The sequence below is a fragment of the Curcuma longa genome, chromosome 11, assembly GCF_044706935.1.
Source record: "Curcuma longa cultivar G26 ecotype Majalengka, Jawa Barat chromosome 11, ITB_CL_G26_1.1, whole genome shotgun sequence".
NCBI classification, from domain to species: Eukaryota; Viridiplantae; Streptophyta; class Magnoliopsida; order Zingiberales; family Zingiberaceae; genus Curcuma; species Curcuma longa.
The window spans coordinates 12747424-12762164 of NC_133871.1; the positions used below are offsets into that span (position 1 = coordinate 12747424).

The 14741-nt window shown below is 38.9% G+C and overlaps 2 protein-coding genes across 5 annotated transcripts; one reads left to right on the forward strand and one right to left on the reverse strand.

The window, feature by feature from the left end:
- Positions 1 to 3409: 3409 nt before the first annotated feature.
- On the reverse strand, positions 3410 to 7803 carry LOC141839489 (OBERON-like protein). 4 transcript variants are annotated; one of them, XM_074727237.1, is made up of 3 exons: positions 7598 to 7803; positions 6010 to 7187; positions 3410 to 4156 (listed from the first exon to the last, which is right to left on the reverse strand). In XM_074727237.1, the coding sequence occupies exons 2-3, from the start codon at positions 7160 to 7162 to the stop codon at positions 3549 to 3551; spliced, it is 1761 nt and encodes a 586-aa protein (XP_074583338.1). In that variant the 5' UTR covers positions 7163 to 7187; positions 7598 to 7803; the 3' UTR covers positions 3410 to 3548. The 4 variants fall into 4 exon arrangements, with proteins under 4 accessions (XP_074583338.1, XP_074583337.1, XP_074583335.1 ...); XM_074727236.1 differs by having other exon boundaries at positions 6010 to 7252; XM_074727234.1 differs by having other exon boundaries at positions 6010 to 7262.
- Positions 7804 to 11439: 3636 nt separating this feature from the next.
- Positions 11440 to 13257, forward strand: LOC141840186 (putative serine/threonine-protein kinase WNK11). The gene is made up of 4 exons (XM_074728096.1): positions 11440 to 11549; positions 11663 to 11799; positions 11887 to 12414; positions 12574 to 13257. The coding sequence occupies exons 3-4, from the start codon at positions 11911 to 11913 to the stop codon at positions 13039 to 13041; spliced, it is 972 nt and encodes a 323-aa protein (XP_074584197.1). The 5' UTR covers positions 11440 to 11549; positions 11663 to 11799; positions 11887 to 11910; the 3' UTR covers positions 13042 to 13257.
- Positions 13258 to 14741: the final 1484 nt, after the last annotated feature.

Here is a 14741-nt window from a genome sequence, read left to right on the forward strand (position 1 = left end):
TCGCTCCTCTTCTGCCTCTACATATAGGTTGGTATGAGCTCGCAAGCATTGGTTAATGGCGGTCGACTGCATCATTATCTCATCATCTGCAACTATAAATAAATTTTTAAATTTTTTTAAAATTTTAAAAATTAAAAAAATGCTACCACGTCCTTGAAATTCTAATAATTTTAATTCGAAAAGAAAAAGGAATCACAGAAAGCCGATGCTCCATGTCGTCGCTGGCAGTTGTTAAAATATTAATAATTAGTAGTGTTAAAAAAAAAAATTTATTTACCAGAGTATTAAAGTACATTTTAAATTATTCATCCGACTTAAAATCGATATATAATTATTTTAAACTGATTTGATTAAAAATAAGGTATAATATTTTTTAAGTGTGTAATTTTTATTTTTATTTTTAAATTTATAACTCACATGATAATTTCAATTAAAACTCCAAAGTAGAGCGCGCGCACGTGTTAAATTGATTAATTTAGCAAAATGGGATCATTCTTTTAATCTTACATAATAATAAAAAATACTTCATTAATAATTATTGTTTGCCCCAAAAATCTTCTTTTTCCCCGTTTTGCCCTTATTCCCAATGTCCATAATTTCTCATTTCCGTCTAATAGATAGACAAGCAAATTAAAGGACATCACGTTATAAAGTTTAAAAATATTTTATCCTTGAACATAACTGAGTTGATTACGATGGAATAGAATTGTAGAAGAGGGGTAAGAGTTTGAATCTCGACGAAGTTTAGACAATATCCTCCTTCGTTATGGTCAACTACAGTTTCTCGATTTACCTTCTCACATATGATCGTGGGACCGACTGTGTGAGCCCGCTGCGGTGACATATTTCATCTTTTACAGAAAAAAAAAATATCTCGAATACAGTGGTAAAGCATTAAAATTTTAATTAAATGACAGAAATATTTTAAAAATTAATTTTTAAGTATGTATAAATTGTATTTAAAATTATCTAATAACAAGAAGATGAACTTTAGCAAAAAAAAAAAAAAAGATGAACTTGGAATTTGAATTATGAAAATAATCTCTTATAAAATGTAAAATAAACTTATGTATTAGATCTATTGATGATTAATCAGATGAAATCTGACCATTTGAATTTTATATATATATATATTATGCGTCTGTTTGTGCGCGCGTAGTGTAATACAGAAGATTCTAGACACTTAGAAGTATTTCAGATGTCCAAAATAGAAACAGTATCATTTTTTATTTTTTTATTTACAATTAAATCATTTAAAATTTTTCTATTAGAGAGTTTAGGAATTAGATTATAGTATTAAACATAAAAAAAATTAAAATAGAAAAATTTTAATTGCTCACAGAATATATCGAGTTATTATCCGACACACCCCGTAATCAATTAATTTTTTTATTTTAAAAATATTTTTATGCTTTATACTATTATTTAATTTCTAAATTAAAAATTTTTAAATGATTTAATCATAAATAAAAAAATAATATTGTTCCTATTTTGATCATCCGAAATACTTTCAACTGTCTAAAATTTTTTATCACTCACCAGGCGCACATAAATAAACACATAGGATATTAAATTTTTATATTACAAATAGAGGCGTAAGATATCAGAATTCAAAATCCTATATTCCATATCTATATAGTTTCCTGTAAATTTTGGAGCAAGCTGGGAACCGGCCGGTACAGATGGAAAGAGAAGGTGATGGGCAGGCTGTTCATGTCGGTCCTCACGACAGCCTTCGTCTCTTTTCTTTTCAGACGACAGCCTAAAAGTCGACGTACGTAGATGCATTTAATTTTTAGATAAAACTCAAGAACACTTTCACAGGCAGAAATCCTCCTCCATTACAGTATCACAGTGATCATTTTTCACCTCTGTTTTTTTTTAAGCATAGAAAAGTAATGCACAACACCTTGGAATTTGCCAAAATAAATGGAAGAAAGAAGAAGGAAGAAGGAACAGCTAATTATTAATGCTCGCAATAGATTAAAGAAATACAGCTGCTGGAGCCACCATCCTTGGATTATTAAAGCTCTATATGTATTTAATGACATAATAGTAGACTTTTGGATGTCCAGGATTGGAAGATAACCAGATGAGAACAAAGTTAGGTTTGCAGACCATTCAGCACTGGTAAAAAAGTTCTACCGGCCATGACATAATTGAAACCAACTGGAAAGGAATAAAAGGAAAGGCACAACTCGTGATCTTACTGTTCCTTCTATTCTTAGGTGCATATATTTTAATGCCAAGTAGCATGGCTCGATCAGTTTCTGCAATGATGAAGAAGGAAACAAAGTCGTCATATATAGTCGATCTCGAGCATTGTTAAAGATTCCACCTGTAGAATCTCTGTTAATCATCTGCTCATTCTATGATGGAGCATGTGAAGATCTAGAAGAAGAGGCAAAGACAGCCGGTGCTGGATCATGCAGCAGCTTCTTGTTTTTTTTAATTGCATTTTAATTAATTATAATGTATATGTAGAAGGAGAGAAGAGGGAAGTGAATCAAAAAGTCACCTCCAGTTCTGTTTCATGCATCTTCTTCCTCATTTGAACCTTCCTGTAAGCATGATCTTGATGGCTTGCTTGGTCAAACAAGTATTCCCCATCTCCTAGACCTAAAATATAAAATATGGATAGTAAATGCTCCTTAGATTTAAAAATGTGAAAAATGGAAATTAAGAAATAGCAAGTGCAGCATGTTTTTGTCACTTTCCAGTACTTTCCACATGGTGTGCCATGAGTTGGATCTGTGAACCTGGATAAGTTTCAGAGCCAGGCATGTTGACTGCATGAAACATAAATTAAGAAGAAATGATATATTTAAAAAAAAACAACTTTTGATGTTAGAATAAGGAGTTGCTTAAACTGTGTCGATTAGCCTTTGAAACTGGCTTTTGATCATTTTAGTCATCATCATGATGACTAATCGAGTTCAGTGGCTCAATGAGGACAGGCAGTGGAAAAGCATTAGCCGCCAAGAAAGGGTAGGTGAGAAGCATTAACTACTTTGTTTTGACTATTTTTTTTTATGGTGTGCCAATCTTCCAGAGTTGACTTTGACCTTTATATTTCCTAGAAGAGAAACACAAAGGTGTTTGCCACTCTGTTTTGTCATGCACAACAAATTGACGCAAGTGTTTGGGAACTCTGTTTTTGTTTTGATGGGAAAGAAAGGTCTAGTCTAGATTCAAGGACTTCATCTTCTTGATTCTTTGCCTGACTATTATGATTTGATATCGAGATTCTTGATTATCAAGGTTGATATAATCAAGTAACCTCATCGTGGTGGATAAACTTTTAAGAAACAAAGGCCCTTCCCACTCAGGAAGTTTCTGGGTGGATCATTGAAGAAACAAGATCATACACATCGGAGATGAAATGCTCGCATAAACCCTACAAATCAGGTTAAGAAAAGGAAGCTTATTTCACCATAATTCACAAAAATAAAGGTTGGTTCGAATGCTAAACTGTCTGGCACAAACAACGACATGTGGTAAATGAAACAAGGCAATGGTTTTCCGTCACAACAAAGAATCAGAACAGGTCATTTTGTTTGCTGCCCTTCGGTCTTTGGTGGCATTCTGTATACATTCTTCAACAAGTCTTGGATTTTATTTAGCATCTGTGCAGGATCACCATTACCAGCCCCACTTCCGCTCCCCGGCGGAGCCCGTTGGCTCTCCTGAACTTTTATCGTTTCGAATATATACTGCTTCTCGGCTTCTGCTTCTTCGAGTCGGCGCTTCAAGTACATACTAGAATAGTCTTGCTCAGACTTGTCTGGTTTGGCAAAGACAATGCTTTGAAGTCTCTCAGCCTCCTGTTTGGCCTCGTTGGCCTTGAGTTGGAACATGTCAGCTTCTGCCTGCTTAAGCCTAATGATGCTCTCTAGTTCCTCTACTTGTTGCTTCTTCATATGCCTCTCCATTTGCAGCTCCTGGACTTTTCGGGCCTTGTCCTCCAGTTCGCGGTCACAAGCCTCTAGAGCAAGTCGAGCTCGCTTGAACAACCGCATTTTCTCCTCTGCGACCATTTCCATCTTTCTCACTGCTTCTTGTACCACATCAGCAATTTTATTGCAAGCCTCCTGTGGAGAAATTGGATGTCCAACATCTTCACTCAAAGAACTATTCGGCAAGTCTAGTTCAAGCTCTGCAACATAGAACAGAAATACCTTAAATCCAGTAGCAAGTGTTGTGGGCCGCCAAGCAGATCTTTTGACAGGAACAAGAAAACAAAAAAGAACTAACATTCAAATTAATTTCAAAGAATGGGCCAATTAATATCAAAATGAAGGACCTGCTAAGGTATAATATGCCTCATTTCACAAATTAATGCTTTCCATGATAATTTACTTTGACATGGGTGACAATCAAAAGGGATTTATAATGAAATGGTTGCACCTATATAACCCCATGATCATGTCATTGAAGAATCAATTAATTGCTTGGAAAAACATGGTAAAATGGATCAAAAGGTTCACTAGGTATGGATAACCTTGAACATAGATTCTGTGCTGATTATTCACTGCGTACAGTTCAATGGGAATTATTGGAATTTTTGCCACTGGATTTATAATTCTTATAGCACACCAAAATCAAGCTCTTCTAAACTATTCCTACCACTGACCAACATTAAAAAAATAAAATAAATAAAATCTGAAACCAGAATCAACCAATTGTCCAAACCTCAAATATGTTTTTTACATTTTAATAGACAATGTAAAAATATTTAAATTCTTGAATGTGTTAGTTCCTTGGTTGCACTGTGCTAGACAAAAGTAAAAGAACTTGCCTAAATCCTTGCATGTACAATCCAAGACTATTCCTGGTTGGCTTTACAGGCCAATGAATCAACAATGTTCGATCTGGACTGAACTTGCTAGTTGGTTGGTTAACAAGCTGCTGAGAACCAAATTATTTCTCCATTATTAATTTATGTCCTCCGGAATGTACAGAAGATGCTTAAAGTACCCAAGCAACAAGTGATAGCCAGCCATCCTTGTGTCTTTCCTCATATAAAATATTGCTTTAAACATGTTTATGAACAATCCGTTTTGCCCTCTATAAAGCAAGTAGAACCAAAAAAATTGTTGTGCAGTACGGTAGAAAGAATCCATCTTCGAACTATCATAAAGAAAAATTCATACTTGATTAAATGCATCTGAAAGTTATTTACAATGAAATCCTAGTTCAGTCTATTATCAGAGATTTAAACACGTTTTTGAGTTTGATTGGAGCTACACTGCTGATTCATAATCAAATATCCTAAGTTCTTGAGTTTGACTGAGGGAAGTCCTAACGAAGGTGGAACAGGTTATAGGAAATTGTCTTGATTCTAATAGCTGAAGTCAAGAGTTTAGTACATGTTCTTAATTTTTCACAAATATTATAATTTTGCATAAAGTTTACACATACTAATATGCTATAATGTTATTCATTTATGACTTTGACTCCCTGCTCGATTTTATTTTCAAGATCATCCATCTGCATATAATTAAAGAAGCAGAGAAGCACCAAACCCATGCCTATGCTACCTCACTCCAAGTTATCTTTGCGCCTCATTGTAGGTAATATATTTCTTTTATAACATTTCTTATTCAATAAAATTACACTGAAAAAAAAATGTTGCTTGAAAAGCCAATGTGATTAACTTAGATAACTTCGCCTCATCTGACCAAAGTGAAGACACAGTTCATTAACCACGTTATTAATGCCGTTTTAACCAGAAGTCCAGAACTGTCATGTGCAGCAAGTAGAAGAAAGATTATTTTAAAAGCTCACTGGCAGAACCTAGAAGGGGAAAGTAAATAATAAACCGAGGAACTAAATGGAAAATCATTGTCTCAAGTGCATATAGGAAGACAGATGCAACCAAGCAAATGAACATAATTTCAATCGTAATTAACACCTTTCTTATCACACGCTAAATAATTGTGAAGAATGGTAAAGATTGAGAGTTAAAGCAAAATTTTACCTCAGCAAAAAAATAGCTTGTAACCATACCTTGAATAAAGTGTAAGAGCATCCTGCAAGCCACAGGTTCAGGTGTGCCATTCTTCAATTTTTCTAGAAGCTCACTACATTTCTGATATAATTTCCTTCCTTTAGAGTCCTGACTCAAGTGAAAAATCTTAGTAATAAAGTTGAGTTCTCGCATCAGGGTTTCACGGTTCCAACCATTAGCACACTGTTGGAGTACATCCTTAGCCCATCCTAACAATTTAGACATTGTTTGGCATGCTTGGCACCTGAAAAGCATCTCAGCATGATCCACCCCACTCTTAACAGACTGACCAGTTCCGATTTGCCCAAATCGCATGGCACATTCCGTGTGAGTCCAATGAGAGCACATATCACAGCCAATCCAGCGACATGTATTGACCTCGAAGTCAAACTTGTTGCAAATCAGGCACATGCAGAGATTGCAGAAACCATTCCTACTAACACATATTCCACAGCTACATTCTTCTGCAGGAAGAGAACTTTGACATGCAATATTTCTGCACCTCTTATAAAAGAAAACCTCAATGAGGCGACTTGGTGCAATGCTGACACTCTGAAGCAAATAGGCTTGGACACCTGTGTTGATTGCAACAAGAATTTCAAGTTGCACTGGATGAGCATTGGCAAGGGAGTCTGCAGTCAGGTCAACTCTACCATGCACAAGCTTCTGGAGGTACAAAAACTCTTCCACATGACGAACACCTCCACTACCTTCAAGTATCATCCTAAGCTCATGCTTAAGTGCATCTAGAAGCTCATCTGTCATCGCCCTCATTTTCTCACATATGACCTCAACTCTATCTTGAGCAACTTCACGGAGTGATAACCTATTTCCACTGTAAGACCTGCGAATGACCTGCAGTTTGGGGATTCTGTTCACTCCTTCCTTCTCCTTCCCTAATTTACTTCCAGTGATTCCATTGGAATGGTTTGTCTCTATGGGCCAGGTCTCACCAGAGCTTGCACTCTCAGCGGGGAAATCTTGCCCTTGGTCAGAGTTTGATGTTGGATCTTGGGTGTCAGGTGATACTGCAGGATCAGATGAAGCTAGAGACAAGGATGCTTGCACCCCTGCCGACATTGGATGCTGGCGTGGAGGCAACATACTAACTGGCGGTTCTTGATGGTGATTTGTACCGGAAGAGGTGCCCATTCTGGTTTCTTTGTTTTGCTTTCACCTGTGATATTTACGGGCAAAAATCACCAAAACTCCAAAGGGCCTAACTTTGGGATCTTGAATCCTCTGCAATTTTCTTGAAATTGTCACAGTTTACGTAGGTTATGTGTATGAACGCAAATAAAAGGAAAAAAAAACAAATCTCTTCAAAGATCCTAACCTTTTTTCACTGGCTAGCGGAAAAAATAGAAATTTTCCCGATAAAATCAGTTTCTCCAAACGTTATTTTCACGGAAATACAGAAGAAAAAAAACACCTTTTCGCCTTCAGAACCCTAATCCGGAGTAACAAACAACAAGAGGATCCAAAGAGGCAAAAAATATGTTTTTACAGCGAGCAGACGACTATCCTCAAAATGCTATACTCCAAACTGATTCAAGAATCCGTAAGATTTCTGATCCAAAAACTCACCTCAGAATCACACAAGAAACCTGGAAAAATTCAAGCGATCCACGGCCAGGTTGCGTACGCCTGGAATAGTGAAAAATCTGCCAGAGCAAACGATCTTGTAAACGGAAGATCAAGGAAAATGAGAGTAGAGGCGCAAGGTTGAGGCGGAGATTTCGATCGAACTAGAAAAAGCGAACAGGAGTCAACAAGAACACTGAGTGGAGGTGGAGTTGTACCTAAATAGAATGTTTTGCCGTACAGTTCATTCTTTAATGATTTCAGGACGATATTAATTTCTTTTAGAACTGGATCATGAACATGCTTGTAATAAATGGTAATGCTCATTAGATCAGACTTTATTTATATTTATTTATCATTAAAATATATAAAATAAACTCATTTAAATTTAGCTAATTAATGCTCCGATCCAAACATTGTGGGTGAAAATTCTCGCACCTGAGACATAGCTGAGTTGATTACGACGCAGTAGACTTGTAGAAGAAGATAAAAGTTTGAATCCTGGTGAAATCAGGTAATACCTTTCTGCGTCATGACCAACTGTGATTTCTCGATTTACCTCTTCATAAATGGTCGTGGGACCGATCGTGTGAAGCCGTTAAGATGACGGATTCTACTTTTTACAGAAGAAAAGGATGAAAATTCTCTATTATTATTTTCTTTAAGAGAATATTTTTTTAAATACAGAAACATCACTTCATTGTGTTTTTTATTTTAAAAATATTTTTATTCAAATATTATATAATCTCAAAATTAATACACACGTAACGTATCAGTATAGTAAAATATTCATGACTAATTTGATTTAAATCATAAAAATAATAATTTTTATAATATAAAATAAAATTACGTAAAATAGAAATAATATTATCTTTTTTTTTGAACAAATCATTTTAACTTAATAAAAAATATTTTAATATTAACATAGCAATTATGAGTTATGACTATAACTATTACAATTTAATAAATTTTGGACATAGCTACTTAGAGGATGATTAGGATAGATAACTTCTATAGCGTTATTGCCTTTAGACTCTCATCTTTCTAATTATGAATTGAGAATGTAGCAAAGAACAAAGAAAACAAATAAAGGATGGATGAGGATGAAATTGGATGGGGGAGAGCACTCCTACTACCTCGTAAACTTTCCTCTTAAACCCTCTCTCATTCTCTTTCTCTTTCTCCTTCTTCTTCTATTTCTGCTTAAGATCATCTTTCAGATGAATCGATAGACACCTAACTAGTGCATTGATAGACTGAAATAGTACTCATGACCAACTGAGAGAAAGAGGATACTAGATCCTGACGTACCATCAAACACTGAGCTGTAAAGAGAAGGAAAAGAGTGAGAACGGAAATTAGGGGTGCCCTGGCTCAGTCGCTCTGATGCTCAAGTCAGACAATCGCGCCAGAGATTGTGAAGAACGACTAGAAAAGGAGAAGGAAGTATATTTACATATTCTAGCATATCTACATCGATGTTAGGAGGGACTTTTATATAGGATTACCAAGGAAGAAAATGTCTCATCTTCGATAAAGGAAATATCACATCAATGAAGATGTCTTATCAGAGGTAAGGAAAATATCATATTGACACCGCCGTAATGAAGGGTCTAATCGCCCATGCCTAATATAACATCAGACCTTATCATCATAAATCATACTGTCTCAATGGGGTAAGCAAACTACGCCAAATATTATATCATTGCACGTGTCATTTTGATGGCAGTCTGACAAGCTGAATGATGGAGTAATGAAAACAAAGTCAGTTGAGCACTGAGTAGGACATTGGGCGGGTGGAGCTCAAGCGGCAAAGAGAGTGTAGATCGAGGCTACCCAAGATTTGGAGCCGAAACGCGATTCAAGATGGAGCTTGAGGTCGAGTGAAGACTTAGTCGAGAGGCCTGTACTCGGAGTTTGGTGGTTAACCCAAATGGAGCTTAATGAGAAGTCGGGTGTTGCGTTTTGAGTCGAGCTGGTTGCTGAGTCGGGTGAGGAGCTGAATCGGAACTCGACCACCTTGCTAAGGTAGGGAGCGGCCACTTTGCTAAGGTAGGGAGCGCGAGTGTGAAATTCAAACATGAAGCTCGTATAGGGGACCAAGCTAATCAGCCTTAGAGTTGAGTCTTATGTTCGACGTGTCATCTCCAATCGGATCAAGTTTTGACTTTCTTGACCAAGGTATACCAACCCATAACACGAGTCTCTCCTGCAAGTCTAGTTAAAGAAAGTGTGAGTTAGACTGACTAAATCAGTTCGTCAACACAAGTCTGAGTCAAACAGGAGTCAAGGAAGTCGTATGCAAGCTGACAACTCAGATCTGCACACGGTGAGCGGGCTGAGGAGCCGAATAGGAGCTTGACCACTTTACTGTGGTAGGGAGCACGAGTGTGAAATTCGTATGTGGAGTTAAGATGGGGACCAACCTAGTCAGCCCTAGAGTCGAGTTTTATCTTTGAGACTCTGACGTGTCGTCTCCAATTGTACCATATCTTAATTTTTTTAATCAAGATATACAAACCCATAACGCCTTCTTTTTCCATTTTTTTTCTTCTCCAATCCATGTCTCGGAGTAAACAGAGCATTACCATAAGCCATTTTACACGGTGAAAACTTGAATTATCGAGCTTTCTACTGACTCCTCGAAACATCAAGAAACTTGCACCGAAATCGCGAGGCGTTGTTCGCCAGCCAGCGACTCGGCGACTGTTGGTTGGCTCCAGCTTTCCAGGCGATCCATGAAAGGGATTGGATTGGATACGGCGAATCCAATCTCAGATTCGGTTTCCTTTTGGCGAGGAGTAGATGATGAGGGATGGAGAAGTTGCTTTGTATTCAAAGCTAAGGAAAAGGCTGGACCAGCTCAAAAGCTGCTGCCTGTAGCATTTCGCCCCCACTTGGTGGTGCAATCAATGACAAATAGATAGATAGATAGATAGATAGATGGATAGATAGCTTTAGCCTTAGCCTTAGCCTTTACGGGAAAGGGTAAAGGGAAAAGGGAGGATGAGGGGTCGACGTTAAGCCGAGGGAATGAACTCCATGAACGACCACCATCTTCCCTTGATCCAGTGCAATCTGGACGTAGCAGCAGATATGTGATGTTTCATGTGAGTTGCAGCAAAGTGAAAGAAACACCTTCTTTCTAGTAAATGGAAAGGGGGGAAGTTTCACAACTTGACTAGATTGACCAATTTAATAAAACAATGTTTATTTATTTTTATATATCTCTAAAAAACAGAAGAAAAAAGACAGAAACTTTTTTCAACTGAACGAGATCTAAATCCCGTGAATACTGTCACACTCAGCGCATCACAAATGTCTGCGGGCAGAGAGAATCCCTCGTTGCGGCGGTAAACAACTCAACGGTCAAATTTATTTGTTAAGATAATTAAATTAAATTATTTAAATTTGTGGGAGAAATCGGATCTTGCTAGATTCTACGGATCCACGATCCGAAAATATTCGGATTAAGCTCGCAGTCAAAAATCCGGATTGATGGCGACGGCTCAGCCTCACCTTCCTCCTATTTTAGTGGAAGCGACTGAAACTTTCCCATCGAATAATTTTATTTTTTTAAAAAATTTATATAATTTGGCTATAACTTAGAAATTCACTTTTTTAGAAAAACAAAAATATTGTTGGTAATATTGGGTCTGGTGTTAAATAAAAAAATGGGAATATTTTGGAGGAAAAGGGGAAATTTCGAGGAGGAAGAAAATTAAACAAAACGGTCAGAAAAATAGGAAATTGCGGAAATAGTCCTCGAGGCGAGTTCCGGAGCTGCGCCTGCCCTATAAATACCGCCTCTACCTGAGCCCTTCTCTTTCCCCCATGTGGCCGATTTCTCTTCCGCCTCTCCATCGGCGAGTGAACGCCCCGAAGCTTCCTTCGAAATCTCCGCCTTAGTTTGGATCCCTCCGCCGCCGCCGCGGGATCGATTCAAAGCCCTTCGGTTCGGATCCTAATCCTCCCTTCTTTCGCTTCTTTCTAGGGTTCTGATCGGAACCCGTGATCTTGTTCTTTCTGATAGTTTTTTTGTTTTTTTTTTCGGTTGGATTTTTGCAGGCTGCTGATTACAACTTCCATGGCTCTGACGAACTTGTATCTCAAGGAATCGAGGACTTCCTATTTTCTCGTGATCTGTTTCCTCTTGGTCTTCATCTGATCGCCGCCTTTTTGTTCAGGGTATTCTTTTTGTTCAGGTATGGATTTTGTGCTAGGGATTCGGGTTTTAATCGACTTAGGGTTTCAGGATATTTGATCGGTGTCTTTTTCGTCCGTCGGTGCAGAGTTTTTGGTTTTTTTGTTCGAGAATGCCGTGCGTTAGGCCCGATCCGGCGGACAAAGATGCGGAGCCGTTCGTGGAGATTGATCCCACCGGGCGGTACGGGAGATACGACGATTTGCTGGGCGCTGGTGCCGTGAAGCGGGTGTACCGTGGATTCGATCAGGAGGAGGGCATCGAAGTGGCGTGGAACCAGGTGAAGCTCAGGATCTTCAGGGAGGATCAGCCGATGATGGACCGGCTGTTTGCCGAGGTGCGGCTGCTGCGGTCGCTGCGCCACGAGAACATCATTACGCTCTACAACGTGTGGACGGACGACGAGGGCAACACGCTCAACTTCATCACCGAGGTCTGCACCTCCGGCAACCTCCGTGAGTACCGGAAGCGACATCGCCAGGTTTCGATCAAGGCTCTCAAGAAATGGTCGCGCCAGATACTGATGGGCCTCGACTATCTGCACAACCACGAACCATGCATCATCCACCGCGACCTCAACTGTTCCAACGTGTTCATCAATGGAAACATCGGCCAGGTTCTTTTCGCCTTCGAAATCATCCTTCTATTCGATCGAATCTCATATAATCTAAGAAATTCCCCATTGTTGTCCTTCAAAAATTCATCCATTTCCTCAATTTATGCACAAATAGACACAAGAGAATCTTTTGATTTAATGTCTGATCGCGTTTTGCAGGTGAAGATAGGGGATCTTGGGCTAGCGGCGATCGTGGGGAAGAGCCACGCAGCGCACTCGATTCTTGGCACACCGGAGTTCATGGCGCCGGAGCTGTACGAGGAGGACTACACGGAGCTGGTAGACATCTACTCGTTCGGGATGTGCGTGCTGGAGATGGTGACGCGCGAGATCCCCTACAGCGAGTGCGACAGCGTTGCCAAGATATACAGGAAGGTGACCGCCGGTCTGCGGCCGGCGGCCATGGACAAGGTCAAGGACCCCGAAGTCAGGGCCTTCATCGAGCGGTGCCTCGCCAAACCCCGCGCTCGCCCTTCCGCCTCCGAGCTCCTCAGGGACCCCTTCTTTCTCTTCCTTGACGACGACAGCTCCTACAACGCTGCCCTACATCCGCCACCGCAGCCTCAGCCTCAGCCGCGTCAAACGCCGGCAGACGCTGCTCCTATCTCTTCCCGCCGGATTGCATGAATGCATACCAACACCAGTAAACAACTCTGGTCAAGTGCACATATGATTTGACTTCGTTGCCTTATTAATTTTGATTTCCAATAAGTTGGTGCGTCGTTCGTAGCAGTGGGATCCTGCTTGTTTGGTGGTGGCTGTAGCTGGTGAATGCGTGTTTGCTTGCATTGTTTTTTTTTATTGGCATTCCTTTTTTAGTTAAAGTCAAGTTTGATGATTAGAATTTGTTGGATTTGTTTAGTTCTGACTATCTTGTTTCTTCTGGTTCTTTCTTGTTCAAGCAAGCGATCGAAGAGGAGTTGGTCATGGACTTTGAAATAGTCTTTGTCCGTTAGTTTTCCTTGGCGTAGGGTTTCACTCCGTGCCTTGCCTAGTGCGTCTCAGGCAGCACACTTGGGCCAGCAAGGCCGTTGGCCCAGTAAAGGTCTATGGCCCTTTTGTGAGTGGTTTGGGTGTTAGAATTCTATTTTAGTAAAAAGGTGGAATCCGTCGTCTCAACGGTCTTACACGATTGATTTCACGATCATATATGAAGAAGATAAATCGAAAAGTTGCAGTTGATCGCGACAGATGAGGGTATTATTTCGGCTTCGTCGAGATTCGATCTTTGTCTACTTCAGTAATTTTGTTCCGTTATAATCAATTCAACTATGTTCCGGGGGCTTGAGTGTAGCAAGTGGAGGATCGGAGGTGGACATTGCTACTCTTATCATTTTAAAAGTGAAAAAATACACGTTTTTAAGCTTGGTATTGGACTCAATATGTACCATTCATCTTTTTTAATAATCTATGTATTCAATTTTTACGGTTTCTGAGATAGCAAGTGCCGGACCGATAAATTATAGATAATAAATTGTAGGTAAATAATTACACTATATAAACACTCATGGTGGTCCTTTTTTTCTTTTAAAACTTTTCAGGTTATTGTGTTCTTTAAGTCTGTTATTCTACTTAGATGTCTGATTATCTGTTGAAGAGTTGGACTGTTGCACCAGGAGGTCGACATGTGCCATACATTTCAACAAAAGTGAAATTCATCATCTGCAACGATTCCACACGGTCGGTCCTACGACCATCTGTGAAGAAGTAAATTAAGAAGCTACAATTGATCACTATAGGGAAGGCATTGCCTTAACTTCGTCGAGATTTGATTATTGTCCATTTCAGCAAGTCAACGCTGTGCCATACATAATTGTTCTAATGAGAAGTTGCATTCATATTTAATATAGGTGTGATAAAGAATGTGAGTTTGAGTGATGAGTTCAAGGCCTCAACATGTAGGATAACAAATGCATCCTAGGATAGGTAGTAATCTTTATTCGAAAGTTGAGAAGATTTGATTTCATTGAGTTAGTGAGATTTAAAAGGGCAAGCATGTCTAAAAACAACATTGTCTTCGCCTTCAACCAACCTTGACCACTTCTTCTTTACATAGTACTAGATATGTAAAATTATTCAATTTGATCCAAAATCAGTCCTCATTTTATACTCATTCCAATTACAGATGAAGTAGGGGAGCAGCAACATTCCTAACCTCTCACTCTTCTCCACCCATCAAAGTCAAACCTTCCAGTTTGAATTCCGAGCACCTATTTGACTTTCAGCTTACCGAAACTCGACTTGCGTCCATGACGTTTTTAATCAAACCCTAAACCCTAAATTAAACCCTAAACCCCATGCATTCATGAATCCTCCCCGTGCGATCG

Bases quoted from the DNA above. Each gene is read 5' to 3' on its own strand.
- LOC141839489 (XM_074727237.1), bottom strand. From the start codon at position 7,162: ATGGGCACCTCTTCCGGTACAAATCACCATCAAGAACCGCCAGTTAGT. The intron at 4,157-6,009 runs GTATGGTTACAA...TCTATGTTGCAG, and splicing joins GCTCTTACACTTTATTCAAG to AGCTTGAACTAGACTTGCCG.
- LOC141840186 (XM_074728096.1), top strand. From the start codon at position 11,911: ATGCCGTGCGTTAGGCCCGATCCGGCGGACAAAGATGCGGAGCCGTTC. The intron at 12,415-12,573 runs GTTCTTTTCGCC...CGCGTTTTGCAG, and splicing joins TCAATGGAAACATCGGCCAG to GTGAAGATAGGGGATCTTGG.